The sequence below is a fragment of the Peromyscus maniculatus genome, chromosome 1, assembly GCF_049852395.1.
Source record: "Peromyscus maniculatus bairdii isolate BWxNUB_F1_BW_parent chromosome 1, HU_Pman_BW_mat_3.1, whole genome shotgun sequence".
NCBI lineage: Eukaryota > Metazoa > Chordata > Mammalia > Rodentia > Cricetidae > Peromyscus > Peromyscus maniculatus.
In genome coordinates this window covers 65883121-65903476 of record NC_134852.1, presented here as the reverse complement: position 1 = coordinate 65903476, position 20356 = coordinate 65883121, and the positions used below count along the sequence as shown (strand labels likewise).

At 41.0% G+C, this 20356-nt stretch overlaps 1 protein-coding gene across 3 annotated transcripts in view; it reads right to left on the bottom strand.

Moving 5' to 3' along the window:
- Tubgcp5 (tubulin gamma complex component 5) overlaps positions 1 to 20356 on the bottom strand; it is a 38836-nt gene that overhangs the window by 11472 nt on the left and 7008 nt on the right. Inside the window, exons 6-17 of one of the 3 annotated variants that reach the window (XM_076543872.1) lie at positions 20034 to 20102; positions 19884 to 19929; positions 16331 to 16448; positions 15711 to 15800; positions 14551 to 14644; positions 13834 to 14080; positions 12004 to 12206; positions 9667 to 9782; positions 8624 to 8892; positions 3568 to 3766; positions 2765 to 2953; positions 929 to 1111 (exon numbers count right to left, since the gene is read on the bottom strand). In XM_076543872.1, the coding sequence (XP_076399987.1) occupies positions 929 to 1111; positions 2765 to 2953; positions 3568 to 3766; positions 8624 to 8892; positions 9667 to 9782; positions 12004 to 12206; positions 13834 to 14080; positions 14551 to 14644; positions 15711 to 15800; positions 16331 to 16448; positions 19884 to 19929; positions 20034 to 20102 (1823 nt within the window). Of the gene's footprint in view, positions 1 to 928; positions 1112 to 2764; positions 2954 to 3567; positions 3767 to 8623; positions 8893 to 9666; positions 9783 to 12003; positions 12207 to 13833; positions 14081 to 14550; positions 14645 to 15710; positions 15801 to 16330; positions 16449 to 19883; positions 19930 to 19966; positions 20103 to 20356 lie in introns of all 3 variants that reach the window. The other 2 variants (XM_042277192.2, XM_042277195.2) reach the window with 2 other exon arrangements.

The window sequence follows — 20356 nt, the reverse complement described above, 5'->3', positions numbered from 1 at the left end:
TTGCCCTCAAGATTCTCTCCCTACCACCTGACACCTCCCAAGTGCTGGGATTACAGTTGGACCATCATGCCCATATAGCTATTTTATGTGGGTGCTGGGGTCCAGACTCTGGTCCTCAGGCTAGTGTGGCAAGTCCTTTATCCACTGAACCATCCCTTAGCCTTTTCTTTGTGTTCTGTCTGGAGATAAAGGCTGGTCCCAAATTCCCAGGCTCAAATGATCTCCTTGTTTCAGACCTCAAGAACCTGGTATCACAGGAATATGCCATCATATCTCAGCTTTGATTTTCTTTCCTTCTTTTTTTTTTTTCCCTGAGACAGGGTTTCTCTGTGCAGCCCTGGCTATCCTGGAACTTGTGCGGTAGACCAGGTTGGCATTGAACTCAGAGACCTGCCTGCATCTACCTCCTGAGTCCTGGGATTAAAGGCATACGCCATCACTGCCTGGGTCAGCTTTGAGTTTCTAATTTGCAAAGTAAGTTGTAGGGTTAATGTGAAGATAAAATAACGTATGTGATGTGATCTGAGTATGTAACATCCTCCACTGATGTATGACTTGAATGCTTGATTTTCAGAAAGTGGAGCTATTTCGGGAGGTTCTGGAAAGTTAGGAAGTGGGCTTAGCGGGAATAAGTAGTTCACCGAGGTGTCCTAGGGAGTATGTTATCCCTGGCGCTGTTTCCTATCCTATGTCTCTACTGCATTACTATATTCCCTTTGCCAAGACATTAATTGCTCTACTTAACTGCATCCTCCTTGCCACAAAATACCCAAGTCTCTCAATCTGTGAGCCAATCAAGCTGCCTGAAGGGGCCTCTGTTAAGTATTTTGGTCATAAGTGACTAAGAACAGTACGTAAAAACTCAGCTGATTTCTTGGCATATGATTTACTTTATACTTCTTAAAGTGAAAAGTGCCCCATTTGTTACCGTAAACTATCTTCAGGATAGCGTTGTCCTACTGCTTCTTGGAGCTGGACATTAAGAAAAGACACATTCTGCCAGGTTTCCTTTTCTCTTATTTTATCAAAAATTGAAGTATAGAAATCATACATGGTGTCTCCACCTTCCATCAAGAAAAAATTCCTCATGGCTTGCAAGTACTCCACCAACCTTGGAAAGAGAGAAGACATGGAACAGAACATACTTTATGTCTGTACTGTAGAATTCAACAATGATGCAAGGTTTATGCGTTGACAGTCATTTGTCAGACAGGCATGCCTAAGAAATTCACTAAAATTAGAAAGTCATTCCTCTAAAAAAACTTCTGGCAAATCACAAAAATGAAACAAATAATTAATTAAAATTCCATCATCCAAAGTATTTAGTTACTATTTGGAACATTTCATTTCAGTTTTTTGCTGAGCATTAAGGGAAAAATATAGATCCTATCTTATTAAACATCTGCTTATATGCTCTGCATTTAACCTAATATGCTGGTTTGTTTTTCATCAACTTGACACAGCTCAGGTCATCCTAAAATAGGAAACCTCAATTAGGAAAACCCCTCCATCAAATTGGCCTTTAGGCAAGTCTGTGGGGGCATTTTCTTGATTCGTAATTGATAAGGAGGGCCCAGCCCACTGTGAGCAATGACACCTGTCTGGATTAGTGGTCCTGAGTTATATAAAAAAGCAGACTAAGCCACGGGGAGCAATTAGTAAGTGTTCTTCTGTGGTGTCTGCTTTAGCTCCTCAATGATGAACTGTTATTTGTTGTTGTTGATGTTAATTTTATTTATTTTTATTTTATGTATGAGTGCCCTATATGTATACAAGAAAAAGCTTATATACCCTCTTTCTGGAATCTATACAGTTGCATCTTCAACATGGAGAAGATTCGACTCCACACATTCTTACTGAACAGCAGGCAACCAAAGAGAACTTAATAAAGATGTAGTCCATCTGAGGGCATCAGATCCTATTATAGATGGTTGTGAGCCACCATGTGGTTGCTGGGAATTGAATTCAGGACCTCTGGAAGAGCAGCCAGTGTTCTTAACCTCTGAGCCATCTCTCCAGCCCCCTCACTGATGAACTGTAAGTATAAGCCACATAAACCCTTTCCTCCTTAGTTGCTTTGGGTCACTGTTGCATCATGCAATAGAAAGCTAACTAAGACATTTAGTTTTATGAACTTTATGGAGATTATAACTCAGAACTTGTCAGATAACTAGGTAAGTCAGAACTAGTTATCTATTAGCAAGTAATTTTATGTTTTTCTTCTGAAAGCATACTTTGTGCACATGTTTTGAGGGTTTCTTTTTTTCTTTTGGTATGTCTTTTGACAGAGATTCTCATATAATAGGTTAGTTACAACATATTTAAATCTCAATGGTTAACTGATTTTTTCAAAAGAAAATAGTTAACTACATATCCATTCTTTTTTTTTTTTTTTTTTGGTTTTTCGAGACAGGGTTTCTCTGTTGTAGCTTTGCGCCTTTCCTGGGACTCACTTGGTAGCCCAGGCTGGCCTCGAACTCACAGAGATCCTCCTGGCTCTGCCTCCCGAGTGCTGGGATTAAAGGCGTGCGCCACCACCGCCCGGCTATATCCATTCTTTAATTAAAGTTTGCTTGAAATACAGACTTTAAAGATTATCCTACAGAAGGCTCCAGTACTTGACTTTCAGTACCAAAAACAAATAGATACTCACAAAACCAAAAAAGAAAGAAAAAAGAGAAAACAAGGAGAAAAGAAGGGGAAAAAAAAAATCCACTGGTTATTAACAATTGATTTTTTCCAGAGCTAAATTACTCCTTTTTACCTGAAATCTCTTTTTAAGGTCTGCATGAGATTTCCACAGCAATGTAGGTACTGTCTATCAATGTGAGGATAGAGGCAAGACCTCAGCGTTAATTCAAAAGTCTGGCACGTCACAGACTCTGATGATCTATCCACACAGATGTCACCACCAGCAAACTTCTCATGAAAGTCACTTTGCTCCAAATACAACCTTCAATATGAAAATGTGAATGAGTCTTCATTTTAAGAGCTGCTATTGACAGAATTCTAATAAACCAAAACCTAGAGTCCCATTTTACCTTGAGTTTTCGATTATCAACCACTACAGAAAGAAACCTTCCCCCCAAGAACATCCTTTCTGGAACATTGCTGCCATTGGGTCAGTGCTGGAATTAGTCCTTCCGTGAGTGTTATACAGTAAATGGTTATCAGACAGTAGGAAATCACAAGGGCATTGATGTCTTATTCCACTGGAGTTAAGTTCCTGAAAGCATTCTAAGCCCCAGACACGTGTAATACAGAAGGAGACAGTGCAGAGCCTGTCCAGATTTTCAGAAGCATATTCTAGGTGAGCTACAATATTCTAGGGGGTGTAGGGTACAGAGATGTCAGCTGGGTCACATCTGTATACTTTCATAAATGAGGGGGCAACATTATCATCTGACATAGGTGAACACACATCTTCTTGTCCTCTGTTAGAAAGGACAGGTTTTTGTGTTTAAGGAGGGAAAGACCTACCTGGCAGAAACAATTACAAAGTATTACTTACTTTGTATTACTCAAAGTATATCTCAGTCACTGAAAATATGGTATATATGTTTTCACCTTGCAAAGTTGATGGCCAGCAGTGGGTCATGAATATCATCTAGCTCAAGATGCCTTTCAGCAATGGACTGCATCTTTATTAAGTTCTCTTTGGTTGCCTGCTGCTCAGTAAGAATGTGTGGAGTCGAATCTTCTCCATGTTGAAGACGCAACTGTATAGATTCCAGAAAGAGGGTATATAAGCTTTTTCTTTCTGCATCTGAAATACAAATACATGGGATGAATTTTGTTCTCAAAAGCAGTCTCAGTATGTTTCCAAGGCTGGAGAGATGTATGTGCAGTTAAGTGCTCCCACTGCTCTTCCAGAGGACCCGAGTCTGGATCCCAGTGCCCACATCAGAAAGCTCACACTGCCTGTTACCTGCAGCTGAAGAGGATCTGACGCCCTCTCTGTCCTCCATCATCAGCCTTACTACAGGTGGCATATACTCAGACAGTAAAACTGGGGGTGGAGATGGAGAGTTGACCCAGCAGCTAAGAAAGCATACTGCATACTTTAAGTGACACTTATTTTTTATTTTGTTTGGTTTTTTTGAGACAGAGTTTCTCTGTGTAACTTTGGTTCCTGTCCTGGAACTTACTCTATAAGCCCAGGCTGGCCTCGAACTCACAGAGCTCTACCTGCCTCTGCCTCCTGAGTGCTGGGATTAAAGGTGTGCGCCACCACTGCACTGCAAATGTGTAGCCCAGGCTGGCCTCGAACTCGTGATCCTCCTGCCTCCGCCTCCTTCAGCAAATCCTACCGGCGTGCGCCACAACTCAAGTTCCATTTGCTTATGGGATACCACCTTACAAGGACTCCTATTTACAGCAAGGCTCGTTTTAGAAGGGAGTGGTTCAATTGCCTTTAGCCTCCTGGCTATGGGTGGGTTCGGACTTCTGTTGGTCTTTTCTGTGTCGCACAGATTGCAAGCCCAGTGCCACTTTGAGATCTTTGGCAGCAGTCACTCTACAGCTCACATGGTTGAGTCTGTATGATAATGAGTATTCAGAGACGGGTAATGCTTGGGCCGCTGCCACCAACCTAAGACAGAGCACTTGTGTGGCCTGGGCAAGTGTCTCTATGACGGGTAAGGTGGTCTGCTGGTCCCACGCAACCTAAGTCAGAAGCTCATTTAATAAAAAGGGGGGAACTGTGGGCGCCATGGGCCCTGGCCCCCGACTGGGAGTGGCTGCGGCCTTGCTTGCTTGACCTTGATCAGAATTCCTCCCTATTCGGATTCCCTGCCGGTATCCACCCTTCTGAATGCTTAAGGGAAGTTCCTTGTGTCCTCCCTATTCGGATTCCCTGCCGGTATCCACCCTTCTGAATGCTTGAGGGAAGTTCCTTGTTGTGTATCCTGCATTTTGGGCGTTAACTAACATTGAGTCTGGAATGTAGACCATTGACAGCGAACTTCTGCCCTCCGGGGGTTCCTCCATTTGTGCTGTAAGCCTGTACGTATTTAAGGTTTCTCCCCTCTTTCAATAAACGGCATTCGACATCCAAACGTAAAAAAAAAAAAAAAAAAAAAAAAAAAAGAAAGCATACTGCTCCTGCAGAGGACCCTAGTTTGGTTCCCAGCACCTACTTCAAGTGGCTCACAACTGCCTGTAACTCCAGCTTTAAGAAATCCAATGCCGCCGGGCGGTGGTGGCGCACGCCTTTAATCCCAGCACTCGGGAGGCAGAGCCAGGCGGATCTCTGTGAGTTCGAGGCCAGCCTGGTCTACCAAGTGAGTTCCAGGAAAGGCGCAAAGCTACACAGAGAAACCCTGTCTCGAAAAAACCCAAATAAAAAAAAAAAAAAAAAAAAAAAAAAGAAATCCAATGCCTTCTTCTGGCCTCTATAGGCAGACATATACATACATGACGTACAAAATACAGATCCACACACAAATAAAAATAAATGTTAAAAATCACTTTTTATTCTCAGTTAAATTGCAGCATTTCTGATTACCTAGCATGCTAAATAAGCTAATTTTACTCTGAACAGAATAATACTTGAAGAAGAGTTAAACTTCAGTTACTAACTTACTGCTTAAGATTACAGAAAGACTTACTGCAGTCACTCCACGGAAATCACTACCAGCACTGGCCCAGCAAAACTCATTATAGTTTATTAGTTAGTTAAAAAGGAATCTCCACAAAGCAAAAATCTAAGGTAGATATGGCAAAATAATTAAGAGAGCATTAAGGTAGTTTAAAACCCAAACAAACAATGTGGACCCCACTCAAGTCTTTTCAGTCAGCTTACAAAGCTTTAATTTACTTAAATTGTATTCCCAAACAGTTACAAAGATTTCTTAAAAATGTCTGAGCATTGCCTGAACTGAATTACCAAGTTCAAAGTTGCCAGGGTCCATCCAAAAGCAAAACAGTGTACCACTCTGAACATGCCAGAGGCACTGGATCCTGTCAGATCCTGGCTCTACCCTAGACCAAAAGAGAAAAGTTAAGAAAGAAAAGAAGCAGAGGGACCATGGCCAGTTCACTGCATGAACCACAGCCAGTGTGTGCCAGAGGACAAGGACAAGGCCATTAAGACGATTGGGGCACTGGAGAGATAGCTCATTGGTTAAGAGTACTTGTTGTTCATACAGAGGACCCAGGCTCGATTCCTAACACCCTCATGGCATCTTACTATTTCAGGGAACCCGACACTCATTTCTGACCTCTGGGGCACCAGGCATGTACGGAGTACACAGACAGACATACAAGCAAGCAGAACACTTACACACATAAAATAAAGGACACAGTAGAGGCCACTGCCACTAGGGTCAGTTCCAAAGTGAAAATGACTCTGACCCTCATGTACTTTCCAAACTCCATGTCAAGCTAGATTTCGGTGTGGGCTGTGCCACCCATAGCTAGGTGGTCAGGAAACTGTCTCATGAAGCCCTGAAGGACTGAAACACTCCAACCAAGATTCAGACCTGCTGATGCTGCCCCATGACCTCCAGCCAAAGCCCATGGAAAGAGCTGGTGTCACAGGACAGAACGGGACAAATAAAATCAAATGGAAATTATATTTAAAAGAATACAGAGGGCTGGTGGTGGTGGTGGTGGCAGCAGTGGCGGTCGTGGCAGCCCACGACTTTAATCCCAGCACTCAGGAGGCAGAAGCATGTGAATCTCTGTGAGTTTGAAGCCAGCCTGGTCTACAAAGTGAGTTCCAGGACAGGCTCCAAAAGCTACACAGTGAAATCCTGTCTTGAAAAACAAACAAACAAAAAACAAAACAAAAAATAAATAAAAAGAAATAGCAGAGAGTTGGTTTTTCTATCAAGAACAGTATAATTTCACTCAATCATGGTGACACCAATGAATACTATTGCTTTTGGTTACTCAACTAGATGGCAAGACCCTGTTGCTGAAGACACCACATACTTTGCATGTGGACATAGTGAAACCAATCTCAAACTGAAAGGAAAATTTTCTCCCCACTGGCTAGCTTTTATGGTAGTAAAAGGTACTGTGCAGGGTGCTGGGGAAGAAACGCTATCATCAGTCTTACCTATCACTGGACCCTGAATGCTGCAAAGCCAGTCTGCCAGGAAAAACATGCACAGTGGTACAACAGTGGCATAAAGTTTACGTGGTTAATCAACTGCTTTTGGGTTGGATTTGAGGCCTGCTCCACAGGAAGTAAGTCAGGTTGGTATTGTAAACTGTTCAAAGACTCAGGGCTCACTCAGTTGGTTACAGGCCCAATGGGGGAACCTATTGTTTGTTTTGCTAAATAGCCATGTTGTCAAATTGCCTTCTAAATGTTTTTGTTATATTCATATGCCTCAGTTAGGGTGTCTATTGCTGTGTTAAATACCATGACCAAAAGCAACTTGGGAGCAAAAGGGTTTATTTAGCTCACAATTGTAGTCCATCACGAAGGGAACTCAAGGTAGGACCTGAAGCAGAAGCTATGGAGGAATGCTGCTTACTGGCTTGTTCCCCATGGCTTCCTTAGTCTGCTTTGTTCCAAAACTCAGGATCATCTGCTTAGGGTTGGCATACCCACAGTAGGCTGTGCTCCCCCATATCAATCATTAATAATAATAATAAAAGTTCCACAGATTTATCTATAGGCAATCATATGAACGCATTTTCTCAATTTAGAGCCCCACTTCTCAAATGCCTCTAGCTTGTGTTAAGCTGACAAAAAATAACCACAACACCATAGATGTATCTTGCTCTCAACCTTGTTCAAATAAGATTCTTTTTCTTGTAGTTGGAACTCTTACCTATTCAAAGTGATGAGAGTAAGTGACGAGTACTCAGTCACTGATGGGAATCTGTATCAATCTCACCTCCCGCCCCATGCTCAGAGAACATCCAGGAAGAGTGGGTAGAGAGAATGTAAGAGCTAGAAGATGCGGATGATGTGAAATGCTGCCTTATGGACATGGCCATGGCTACTGTACCTATCAACTCACAGAAGCAGTGGTTACCCGCACAAAACCAAGCCAGAAAAACTGAGGGAGAGGCTCCTGAGGCCACACTCCAAGTCAATGAGCTACGCTAGGCCAATGGCTACTGAGGGAGAGTAACTTCTTTGGGCGGGGGGTGGCCAGTGTTAGGACGCCCATACCCATATGCCTATGAGCAGAGCTAATCGGATTTAGTAGGTTATAAAAACATAACACTATCAGGACACAGAGCTGGGAGGTAGATGTGTTGGGGGAAGCCTAGGAAGAGTTGGACAGGGAAGAGTCAGAGGTGAATATGATTAAAATATACTGTGCAAATGTATGAAATTTTCAAAGAAAAAATATTACTTAAAGAACCAGGGTGATAACTGAGTGAGATAGTAAACACCTTTAATCCCAGCACTTGGGAAGCAGAGGCAAGAGGATCTTTGAGTGCAAGACTAGCCTGGTCTGTAGAGTGAGTCCTAGGACAGCAAGGACTATGCAGAGAGACCCTGTCTCAAAAAACTAAATAAACCAACCAAAAACCATGGCGATAATTTCCACGGACATGAACAGCTTTGGTCACTACTTTGTGTTTGGGAATGACAAAGGTGAATGAAACAGTTAAGCCAAGCCAAAGACGACATTCACAGAAAGGACGGGGTTACCTCTGGCTGCTGCCTGACACGCAGAGCCCTCTGCACAGTTCAGGTTCTTCAGCAGCTGCATTGACTTGCCGGCCATTATGATCTGCTTCAGGACAGGCTTGAGGAAGGACACCATGGTGTGCTGTCTGCTGGAGGGACCCTGGTCACTGCCAGAACTGGCACTGGCATTGTCACTCATTTTGTCTTCATTTTCTGTCTTCTCCGACACACTGTACAAAGTGTAGGTTGCATACCAGAAGTCTCTGTGATTTACTGGAACATTTTTGTTCCTATGGAGAATCAAAGACTTTTAAGGCTAATTTATGTTCCTTTAACAAAATAGCATACTTTGTCTTAGTCTAGGTAGTCTAGCAGTAACATCATGATCTTCAGACAAAATGGAGTAGTCTTCATCTAACCTCATTCAGTTTAATGTACAAAAATAAATACTCTCAATTTAATTAAAATTTAAGTGAAATACTTTCCTTAATTGGAATTAAACAGAGTATGACTATTTAGTTCCTTTTAGAAACATTACAAGTAATTTTCCATTGTAGCTTATGAGTTCAGAAATTGACTAAAGGGAAATTGTTATAAATGGATTAAGATTTTTCTTTATTTACTTTAAGTAAATAAATTTAATATTTAATTAATTGTTATGTTAAGACAATATATAGCTTATTTTAAGAGGTAAATGTCTCAAACAAATATGTACCTTAAAACCCTATATTATTGTCATATCTTATTGATAACTTACAATGGAAATAGTCTGTAACATGATGTCATTTAAGTTCATCTCACAGGAAGTAGTACACATTTCAAAACTATTCAAAAATATCAACTGCTATGAAAAGATGTGAACTGCCATAAAACTCAAAGATGCTTTCCATTGGTTGGGACCTGACACCTTTATAAAGATGCAGTAGAACATGCCAGTGCTATGGTAGCAGTCATGCTCATCACCAACCTACCCTCTCAGTTCCCTGTGAACCTAACAAAGTATTCAGTTTTGATCAAATAAATGCCATCACCCAGCATCCCCTGGACTCAAAGCAAATTCTCACCTCTGTATGATGAACTCCCTCGCACCATCCCACAGGTGGCCATGCACGATCCATTCATCTACCGTTTGGAGGTAGGGCCGCACTGTTTCCACCCAGAGAGAGAACAGGAGGGAGACCTAAGGGTGAGACCTTGCTTAGTCAGTCTTCAGAGCTCCTCGCACTAGGCTAAGATTAAACATTTCAAAATGACTTTAAAGTGATTGTATTTGTATACTTTTTGAAACAGAGAAGTTGAAATTCTCAAAACATATACTTTAAGATTCTTATTAAAAAGTCCATTTAACTATGGGATAAATATAAAGTTGCTCTTGCATAGGAGAACCCTCTGTGCTGATTTATTTTTTTTGTCAACTTGAAACAAGCTAGGGTCATCTGGGAAGAGGGAACCTCAACTGAGGAAACTCTTCCATTAGACAGATTTGTAGGCAAGTCTGTGGGGCAGTTTCTTGATCTTGATTGATATAATATATCTTGATCTTGACGGCAGTGCCATTCTTAGGCAGGTGGCCCTGGTCCTGGTGTTATATAAAAAAACAAGCTGAGCAAGCCATGAGAAGCAAGCCAGTAAGCAGCATTCCTCCAAGCCTCCTACCTGTGCTGCTCCTGCCTTGAGTTTCTGCCCTGGCTGCCCTGGATAACGCACCATATATAACATGGATGTACAAGCCAAATACACTCTTTCCTTCCCAACTGGCCTTTGTCAGGGTGTTTATCACAGCAAGAGAAAGCAATTTTGGACAGAAACTGGATCCAGAGAGTAGGCTATTTGTATGGGAGACCTGACTATGCTGTTTGGGGAAGACCGTGAAAGGACTTTGGAACTTTGGAATGAAAAAGCCACTGAGTACTTAGAGCTTAGTGTTATGTGTAGGAGCTTGGCAGACAAGAATGCTAGAGAAGCCTGAGGTAGTGGTACACACCTTTAATCTCAGCACTTGGGAGGGAGAGGTAGGCGGATCTTTGTGAGTTCGAGGCTGCCTGGTCTACAGAGAGAGATCCAGGACACCCACAGTTACATAGAGAAACCCTGTCTCGAAACAAACAAATAAACAAACAAACAAACAAAAGATGCTGAGAGAATGCAGATGATGATTTGACTTGAGAAGATTCAGTGGGAAGTCGCAGAGTCCCTCTAAGACTCTACTGAGAACATTCACACGATGTATGCAAATTAAGAATGTGTGGTTTCTGGTCAGCTGGTGCTGAAGAATCAGCTATAATTAACCGGAGACCAGCATCTTTGAGACAAACTCTTCAGGGAGCATTTCCTCAGGGTGAGAACACAGAAGTTGTGGTCCAGAGGGGCCAAGGTGGCGTTGAATGGTGACAGTCGGACTTGGCAGTGTGTCAGAGTCTCTCATGTGTACTGGTTAAAGGCATGGAGAGGTCATGGAGAGTGGCAGAGGCCTGTACCACGTGAAGCAAGGAGAGGCCACAGGTGACAGTACAGCCTCAGTTGCAGTGTGGACTGCAGGACTGACAGGGCTATGGAGAGAGCCTGAGGCTCGACACTTTTATTCTTTTGAGACAGGGTTTCTCTGTCTAACAGCTCTGGCTGTTCTAGAACTCACTTTGTAGACCAGGCTGGCCTTGAACTCAGAGATCCACCTGTCAAAGGTATGCGGCACCACACCTGGCTTCTAGTTTTTGACAGGGCCTGGCCATGCAGCCCAGAACCACCTCAAACTCAATCTTCTTGCTGAGCCTCCCGCCTGAAACACCATCTTAGCCACGTTACTATGTAAGGTCAGTACGTTAAATACATTTACACTGAGCCCACCAGCCCTATAAGGTCAGTACATTAAATACATTTACACTGAGCCCACCAGCCCTATAAGGTCAGTACGTTAAATACATTTACACTGAAAACCCCCACCAGCCCCTGTAAGTCCCTCACACTATATGACTACTTTAGACACTTCGTGTCACAGACTTGTAACCTCTTTCTTGTCTTTTTTTAGAAAGAGTCTCGCTATGTAGCTCTTGATGGCCTGTAATTTGCTATGTAGACCAGGCTGGCCTTCAACCTAAAGATCTGCCTGCACCTGTCTCCTGAGTGCTGGGCTTAAAGGTGTACACCACCATTCCTGGCTGTGTTTTATGTAAAAAGGTTTATTATAAGTATCTATATAAGCCAAGCAGGTATTTTCACTTCTTGTTTCACCCTTCTGCTTCTTTTGGTAATAAAACTAATACGACAGCCATGAATTTGGAAAATAACCGTGAAACTTTGAACCGTCTGGTATACCATGACTGAAACCTCATTTAACAAGGAATTGTGACAGGCTATCACTACCCTTTCATCGTCACTTCAGATAAGGCAAAAATACAACATACAGTTTGCTCAGAGGCTTCTCCAACGTTGTCATACTCAAGGATGGCCTTGTACAGGGTGTTAAGCAGGTGAGATGCCCGGACGACATTCCGAGTGTCAGGTGGGACCTCTGCTACTCCAGTACTGAACACTTTGTGCAGGACCTTGAGCTGAGCCAGTCGAGGGGCCAACTTGTTCACCACTATTGCAAGCGTTATCGTGGTATCTGTGAGTACCAACAAATCAAACTGAACAGCAGGGAAGAACCAGCATAATACTTATGCTAATAATGCTATTTCTTTGACATGCGGAATCGCATAGCCAGGTGGCAGGTGGTGGGTTTAATATCAATTTTAATATTCTATCTTTAATAGTCTATCTTCCTTAAGGAAGGAGCTCCCATAAGCCAAGGAGAAAAAGAAAATTCAGACAAAAATCATATATAAGGGAACTGACAGATTCCAGAAAGGAAAAGACAATGGCCTTAATGTAACAGAAAGGTACTCCACTTCACTTAAAAGAGCATAAACTACAGCTACACAGTGTAAAGCAAACTCCCCTACACAAGCTACCAGTTCCGTGAGTGGCAGAAGCTGAAAAGGGGCGGCTCAGCCAAGTTCCCCAACCAACCACATTCCTGAACGGTAGTGGCACAGCTCCTTACCCTGAACGTGAAAGTGGTTGTACAGTACTTACACATGTGGCAAAACAGCCCATCACAAAGACACTATGCCTCCCATACGGCTGGGCCTGCGGCCTGGCTAATGTGCTGCTGTGACAGGTCAGTTTCCGAGCTGACTCTACACTATAATTATGGGAAATTCCACGACCGAGAGAAACAAGGGAACACAGGAAGGAGCTCTTTGTGCAACTCTGTCCCTAGCTTAAAAATATATATACATATACATACATACACACACACACACACACACACACACACACACACACACACACACACACACACATAAATAGAAAATTAAAGGTGGAAAAACAAAAACCACATACTAGTTGGCCATTTTATACCTCTCATTTGGTAAAGAACAAAAATTTAGTAACATATAACAAGATCCTGCTGACAAAACATAAATTTATCTATATTTAATTGTAGAGATAATTGTAGAGAAATACAGGACAATCTAGCAAAAGTCACATTATGTCATCATATATATACTCTCTGGTCTATGAATTCCAGTCTGCATGTGTGTAACTACTGCAATGTGTAAGCGAGAATCATTGCAGCTATCCTGGAACAGCAGAGTGGCAAATAATCAAATGTCCACCGTTGAGAACCAGACTATGGCATTAACGACAGTTTTTGTAAAGGAAATGAAGGGGCTCTCACATGCATACATAGCATCCTCTAAAGGAGGTACAAGAAGCTATCTGTCGTGGGAGGGAACTGGAGCAATAAAGTGTTCACTGGATGTTCTGTAGTTCTTGAATTTTCACAGAGAAATGGCTTAAAAAATGTAAATTTAAGGGAGCTTCTAAAGTTATTCAACTTTTCTGTTACACTTATTTGTGTGTGTGTGCATGTGGGTTTGGGTGGTGGTAGGGGTAGTAGGTAGACGTGTGTGTGCCACAGGACAAATGTGGAGGTAGAGCATAGCATGTTGGAACTGGTTTTCTCCTCTATCACGCAGGTCCTACAGATTGGACTCAGGTTATAAGGCTTGGTAGCAAACACATTTATCTGCTGAGCTATCTCCCAAGCCTGAAAATCACTTTTAAAATGGATATATCCATAAGAATTACTTATTTACAATATAATTTTAAACCTTTTGTCAAAAATGAATAATTTTAATACTATTCAAAATAACTTAGGTAGCTTATGAATTAAAAAAGTTACCTACCACTACTGATGATGCACTTCTCAATCTCTGTAAGTTCCTCTTTGAAGTTAATGAAATACTTGTAGAGGGCCCACATGAAAGCCTGGTAGGTTCTAAAGGGGGCTTCAGGTGGCTTCTTAGGTACGGAACCATTTCCAGGTGATAGGCTTTCAGAGCTGTGCCCCATGACTTCATCAATGAACTCCTGGAGCCGAAACACAACCTGGCCATATGCTGCTATTTGTTCAAGCACAGATCGTAAACAGCTCTACAACAGAAGTGTAATTATTTATAGTTTGTCTTCCACAAATGTTCAAATTAATTTCTCCTTCATTGTAAAAGACTGTTTCTATGACTGTTTTAAACTGGTACATGACAAAGTAATATAATGATGAGTTTTAGTTCATATTCAAAAGATACAGTGAATGTCAATTATAGCTTATACCCTTTAAAAATACACATAAAGTATTGGAAAAAATCATTACAGTATAAAGCTTTCTCAGTACAGAAAAAAGAAAAATAGGGAGAGAATAAAATGTAACTTAAATGTCACAAATAATACTTAAGAACTGGCTAAGCTTTGTAATGATGTACAACTTAATTTTGCTTTTTAGAGTTTTTACTATATTCAATAAATCTGATATTATACAATGTTCTAAAGTTATATCACCAACATTTAAAAGACTACTGCTTAATTTTAAATTTAATTTTTAAGTGACAATAAACACAAATACTTACTTGTGTCAAATGAGTTACAATAATATTGTTTCTCACAGTGACCTTCCCATCTATCAACTGAAATATAAACAGCTTTTTTACCCCTGAAAGTAACCTAAAATGAAATAAAAAAAGATCAACATATTTGAAGTTTACTAAAACAGTCATTAATGTACAGGTGAGAAATTTATTTTGAAAACCCAGAACTGGGAAACAAAATAGGCTGATGATAAGAAAATGGGAAGATTATCAAACTTCATGGGATTAAGTTAAGACAAGATATTTCAGCATCATTCTAAAAGTTCAGCAGTTAGTTGGGCAGTGGTAGTGTACACCTTTAATCTCAGCACTCAGGAGGCGGAGGCAGGAGGATTTCTGTGAGTTCGAGGCCAGACTGGTCTACAGAGTTCCACAACACAGAGAAACCCTGTCTCAACAAACAAACAAACAAACAAACAAACAAACAAACAAACAAACAAACAGAGTTCAACGGTCTCTCTCTCTCTTTCTCTCTCTCTCTCTCTCTCTCACACACACACACACACACACCCTGCTACAATCCTGAGGATACAAAGAGACCACTGCATGTCTATAACTGTCAGAATGCTGATAGAATATTAGTAGCACAGCTCATGGCAGGATCACCTGGGCCCAGGGGCTCATCACAGGCTGCTTTAGACCTGCAGTGTTGGGGTACTAGCACAGACAACCCTCACAGACACACTTCAAATGAAAGCAGTCAGCAGCAAGCTTTGTTTTGAATTCAGATATTCAAAAATGATGGTCTAACTCAATCCCAAATTATTTATAATAAGAAAGAATATATCGGGGCTGGAGAGATGGCTCAGAGGTTAAGAGCACTGGTTGCTCTTCCAGAGGTCCTGAGTTCAATTCCCAGCAACCACATGGTGGCTCACAACCATCCATAAAGAGATCTGGTACCCTCTTCTGACCTGCAGGTGTATATGCAGACAGAACACTGTATACATAATAAATAAATAAATCTTAAAAAAAAAAAAAAGAAAGAAAGAATATATCAAAATCACACAATCTTCACAGTGAACTTCATCTTTAAGGCCTGTTTCTAGCCTGCAAGTGGAAATTCTTGGTTGTTTCTTAAAAATTAAACAATATTATTTTACTTCTCAATAATAAAAATCTCTCAGGCTAATGCATCTTACCATAGGGTTTCCCGAATAACCTGTGTCTCAGTAACCACCACCCTGTCATCTGGAACATACAGCGGATCACTGCTGTACAGGTGCTGGTCCCTATTAAAGAGCAAACACCAAAAGTAACATTAATGAATTTATGCAATTTTATACTCAGCAATCAACAAATAAACACAGTAAATGTCTTACGTGCACTCCATATTAATTTTCCACATTCCCTGAAATCTTTTTAGTGAAGTATGTTCAGAGTAATTACAATTGTTTATCAATCAAGCACTTAAAACTATGCAATGCTTTTTTAAAAATTTGTGTGTTTTTATAGCAAGTGCACTAAAATGGAGATTAGATAGTATACACCAGTCCACTTACACTGAAAATAAAGATAGTCCCGTTAGTAATTTCATGGTACTGGATATCAGTTAGAAATTGCTATAGGGAGGAAGGCTTAGCTCAGTGAAACAGTGCTGTCTAACATGTTTAAGGCCATCGATCCCATCCTCAGCGCAATGAATGTGCACGCTTGTTTACAATTGTTTAAAACTATCAAGTTCACAATTCAAGGCCGGACTTGATTTCAATCACAAATCAAAGCCAGTACATCATTATATTAAATGAAAAGTTTAGCTTACCAGACAGCAGCTAAATTGGAGTGCAAATGCACACTGTGTGGGATCCGGCAGCGCCTGGTTGTCCAGTACTGATGGACTACATGCTGTTCCAGCCAACTCCGGCTATCTGGCTCATCTGCTAGAAGTGGAATGTGTATCAGTATTCATAGTGTACTCGGTCCTTTCATCTCCTTATGACTGAAAGTAGCTCCCTTGGGATGAATCCCGTCCATGAGAGCCCTCCCCTGGCCACTGCCTGGCCTGTAAATGAGAGGCTGACCTAGACTTAGTCAAGTTGTCACAAAGAAGATACAAGGTTTAAGAATTAGAAGGAGGGGATAAAACTGTGAATGTCTGCAGATTAATATTTATCACTTACATTAAAAAAAAAAAAAGGAATCAACAGACTATGGAATTTAAGATGAAGATTCACCAAGAATGCCCAACACAGACAAACTGCAGAAATCAGTGTCCTCCTATCCCAACCCGAACAGAGCAAAGCCAACTGCTCAAGATTCAGGACAATAAAAACTGTAGCACACACTAGATGAATACTTGAAAATTTAAAAAAGAACATTACCAATAAACAAACAAACAAAACCTCCCCACACAACTTCAGAGGACTAGGATATATCTCAATGGTAGAGCATTTACCTCGCATTCACAAGGCTCTCTGTTTACTTCCAAACAAATAATTAAACTTTCTGAAGTCTAATATAATTAGAAAAAAATGGGGGTACTGTCAGCCTCCTCAAGTTAAACTGACAAATTTAAGCTAAACCCTAATAAAAAAATCCAGTTGGATTTATTTGTCACACTGCTTCTACATGTCCACAAAGAGTATAGGTTCACAAAGAGCTAAGGCAATTTGGAAAAGCAGCAAAGGATGGGATATGTGTTCTATGTATTAAGACAGAACACCACAAAGCCACGAAAACAGAAAGTCTGTCCCTGGGTAGATGAACACTAAAATAACAGACAGAAGATCTGTAATAAAGTACAAAGGAAAACCTGATGGACAATCAAGATAAAATCACCAAGCAATGATGCTGCTGGGAAAACTGTCTCATGAGATGGTAGAAAAACAGACTGGATCCTTTAATTTCATGTCATATAGACCTTGGAGACATCTAATGATTCAAATGTGATCCTCTCCAGGGTCGAGGCAGGTGAGTGTGGTCCTCACCTCATCAAGGAAACCTCTCTTTGTAACAGAGGGAAACCACTATAGAAAACCATAGCCAACCAAAGGGCAGATTTGTGGAGCCCAATACCAACTGACGTATCTACAAGACTCCTGCACCTAAGGCTCAGAGATCACTGCAGAAGAGGAAGCAGGAAGACCGTAGAGAAACATGGGGTTTGCTTTGAGATTGTGTCTCTTAGGAATGTCAGAAAATGTACTCATAAAGTGTCACCAACGTGGCCGCCTAAACATGACCCGAGCAAGGACAATACCAACAAACATGCTAATGCGGATTCGAGAAAGCACATGAGGCCTCAACCGCACACACAGAACTATAAGCAATTAAGGAATGATGAGAGCTGGGGAGGGTGGTCTTCCCCAGCAAGAACAAACCAATTGGTCATCAATACTAAATGGTCAGTCCTGAAAACAGATGTACAAGTCACATTATACAGACTGAGTAGGTTATATTTATATACGTAACAACAACAACAAAAGCCATGAATTTAAAAGAGAACAAGGAGGGGGAATTTGGGAGAGTGTGGAGAGAGGAAAGGGAAGGGGGAAATTATGTGATTATATTATAATCTCAAAAAATAAAAGAAAACCAAAAAACCCAACCCAAATGCAACAATAAAACAGACACAAAAATACAGGGAAAAGTTGGTTTTAAGCAAAAATCTCAAGACCAAACACTGACCATCTGAAAACATTTTTTTAAGGTTTTAAATTTTTATCTATGGGTGTGTATGTTTGTGTCTATATGTGAATGTGTATGTGCATGTGTGTGTGTGCGATACCTAGAGAAGCTAGAAGAGGGTGCTGGATCCTGTGGAGCTGGATTACAGGTGGTTGTGAGCAGCTCACCGGGTGCTTGGAACTCAGGTCCTCTGGAAGAGCTGCAAGCTCTTTTAAATGCTCAGCCACTTCTTTGGTGGCTCAAGTTCACAGGTTTGATTGAAATAATAATAATAATAATAATAATAATAATAATAATAATAATAATAATAATAAAGAACACAGATTCCTTTTTCTCTGAGTCAGAAGAATAAAAGCTATTTGCAAAATGTCTAAAGCCTAAGAACTGACATCAACAAAGAACTGTGGGAGAAGGCAACAGGTAGGAAACTCCAATAAGCATGATGGCACTCTTCTATAATCCAGCACTCGGGAGGCAGAGGGAGGAGGATGGCTCCTGTTACCAAGAGACCCTGTCTAGACACAACCCAAACTCCAGGGGAACAAGTAAACGATGGCAATTACCAAGAAATACCCTGCAAAGTCAACAAGTACATGAGTCCTTAAATAACCAGTAGTCAGATTAGTGCCAACGCAGACAATTCCCAGTCAGAAGAGTAGACCTAATTCAATACTTTACACTTCAGTAACAATTTAAGAACAGAGGAAGAGACATTCCCATACCAATATGAGGTCTTAGGAGAGAGCGTTCTAAGGAAAGATAAGGAAACAATTTACACATATTTCTAGTTATGTAATTTAACACACCAGCCAACATAATGTTTCGAAGTGCAGAAATAATGACAGACATATAGATAGCAAATATATTGGAACAAGTGTTTATAACTCACTGATAGGAAAGAGGAAATAAAACTGGGAGTCAGGCCGGGCGGTGGTGGCGCACGCCTTTAATCCCAGCACTCGGGAGGCAGAGCCAGGCGGATCTCTGTGAGTTCGAGGCCAGCCTGGGCTACCAAGTGAGCTCCAGGAAAGGCGCAAAGCTACGCAGAGAAACCCTGTCTCGAAAAACCAAAAAAAAAAAAAAAAAAAAAAACAAAAAAAAAAAAACTGGGAGTCAGAAATAAAAGTAGATAAAATATGTACAACAGGATGACTTTATAATCTTCCAGAGTTTCCTAAAATTTCTACCATAGTTGCTCACTGATGGAAAGATTAGCAGTCAAGTAAAAAAAAAAAAAAAAACAACTCTCCATAGCTTTCTCCTTTAACCCTTTACAACAACAACAAAGAAAACATTTAGGACTTAGCTATTAGAACTACTTTTGAAAAACTACATTTTAGGGCTGGAGAGATGGCTCAGTGGTTGAGAGCACTGGCTGCTCTTGCAGAGGACCCAAGTGTGACCCCCGGCACCCATATGGTGGCTCACAACTGTCTGTAACTCCAGTGCTAGGGGACCTGATGCCCTCTCCTGACCTCTGTGGGTACCAGGCATGCACACAGTATAAACAGGAACATACAACACCCCCCACATAAAATAATTATAAAAATATTAGAAAAAACCCTACATTTTAAGTTTTACAGTACTGCTTTTCTTACTTGATGTGATATAAGGGATAAAGCTATAGTGTTGCTTCTTAGGCACACACTTAAGACAGTTTAAGATTTGGTAAGACTGTCAGGGCTTACCAATACTCTCATCAATGCCATCAATCTTAAACCTGTCATTTGAGACCTGTGAGAAAACACCAGCACTCAGCCATGTATACTACCTTCCCAGCCGACTTGAGGCCCCCCTGTTCTGTTGTGGTCTTGTTCTTCTAGCGGGGTCCTGTCTACCTGTATCCCAGAATCCTCTCTGCTTAAGGGCTGCTGTGCATCTTCATCATCACTGTCTTCAGACCAGTTCTGATTTAAGGAGAAAAAAGACCTTACTCTTGAGGCTGTAACAATTAGAGTGACTCAGGCTTAAAAACAAAGAACATTTCTATTAGAGAAGCAAATGCCAAATGAAACCTTCTCTCTTGAAAGTTTCCATAATGGGAACAGAATAATCTGAGGTGGATATGTGAATCCAATTTTCTGTTAATGGAAGTAGCAAGAAACATTTCTGAATTCCAAAAGAATCCAACATGCATTATTTCTCTGAGACAGTAACTATG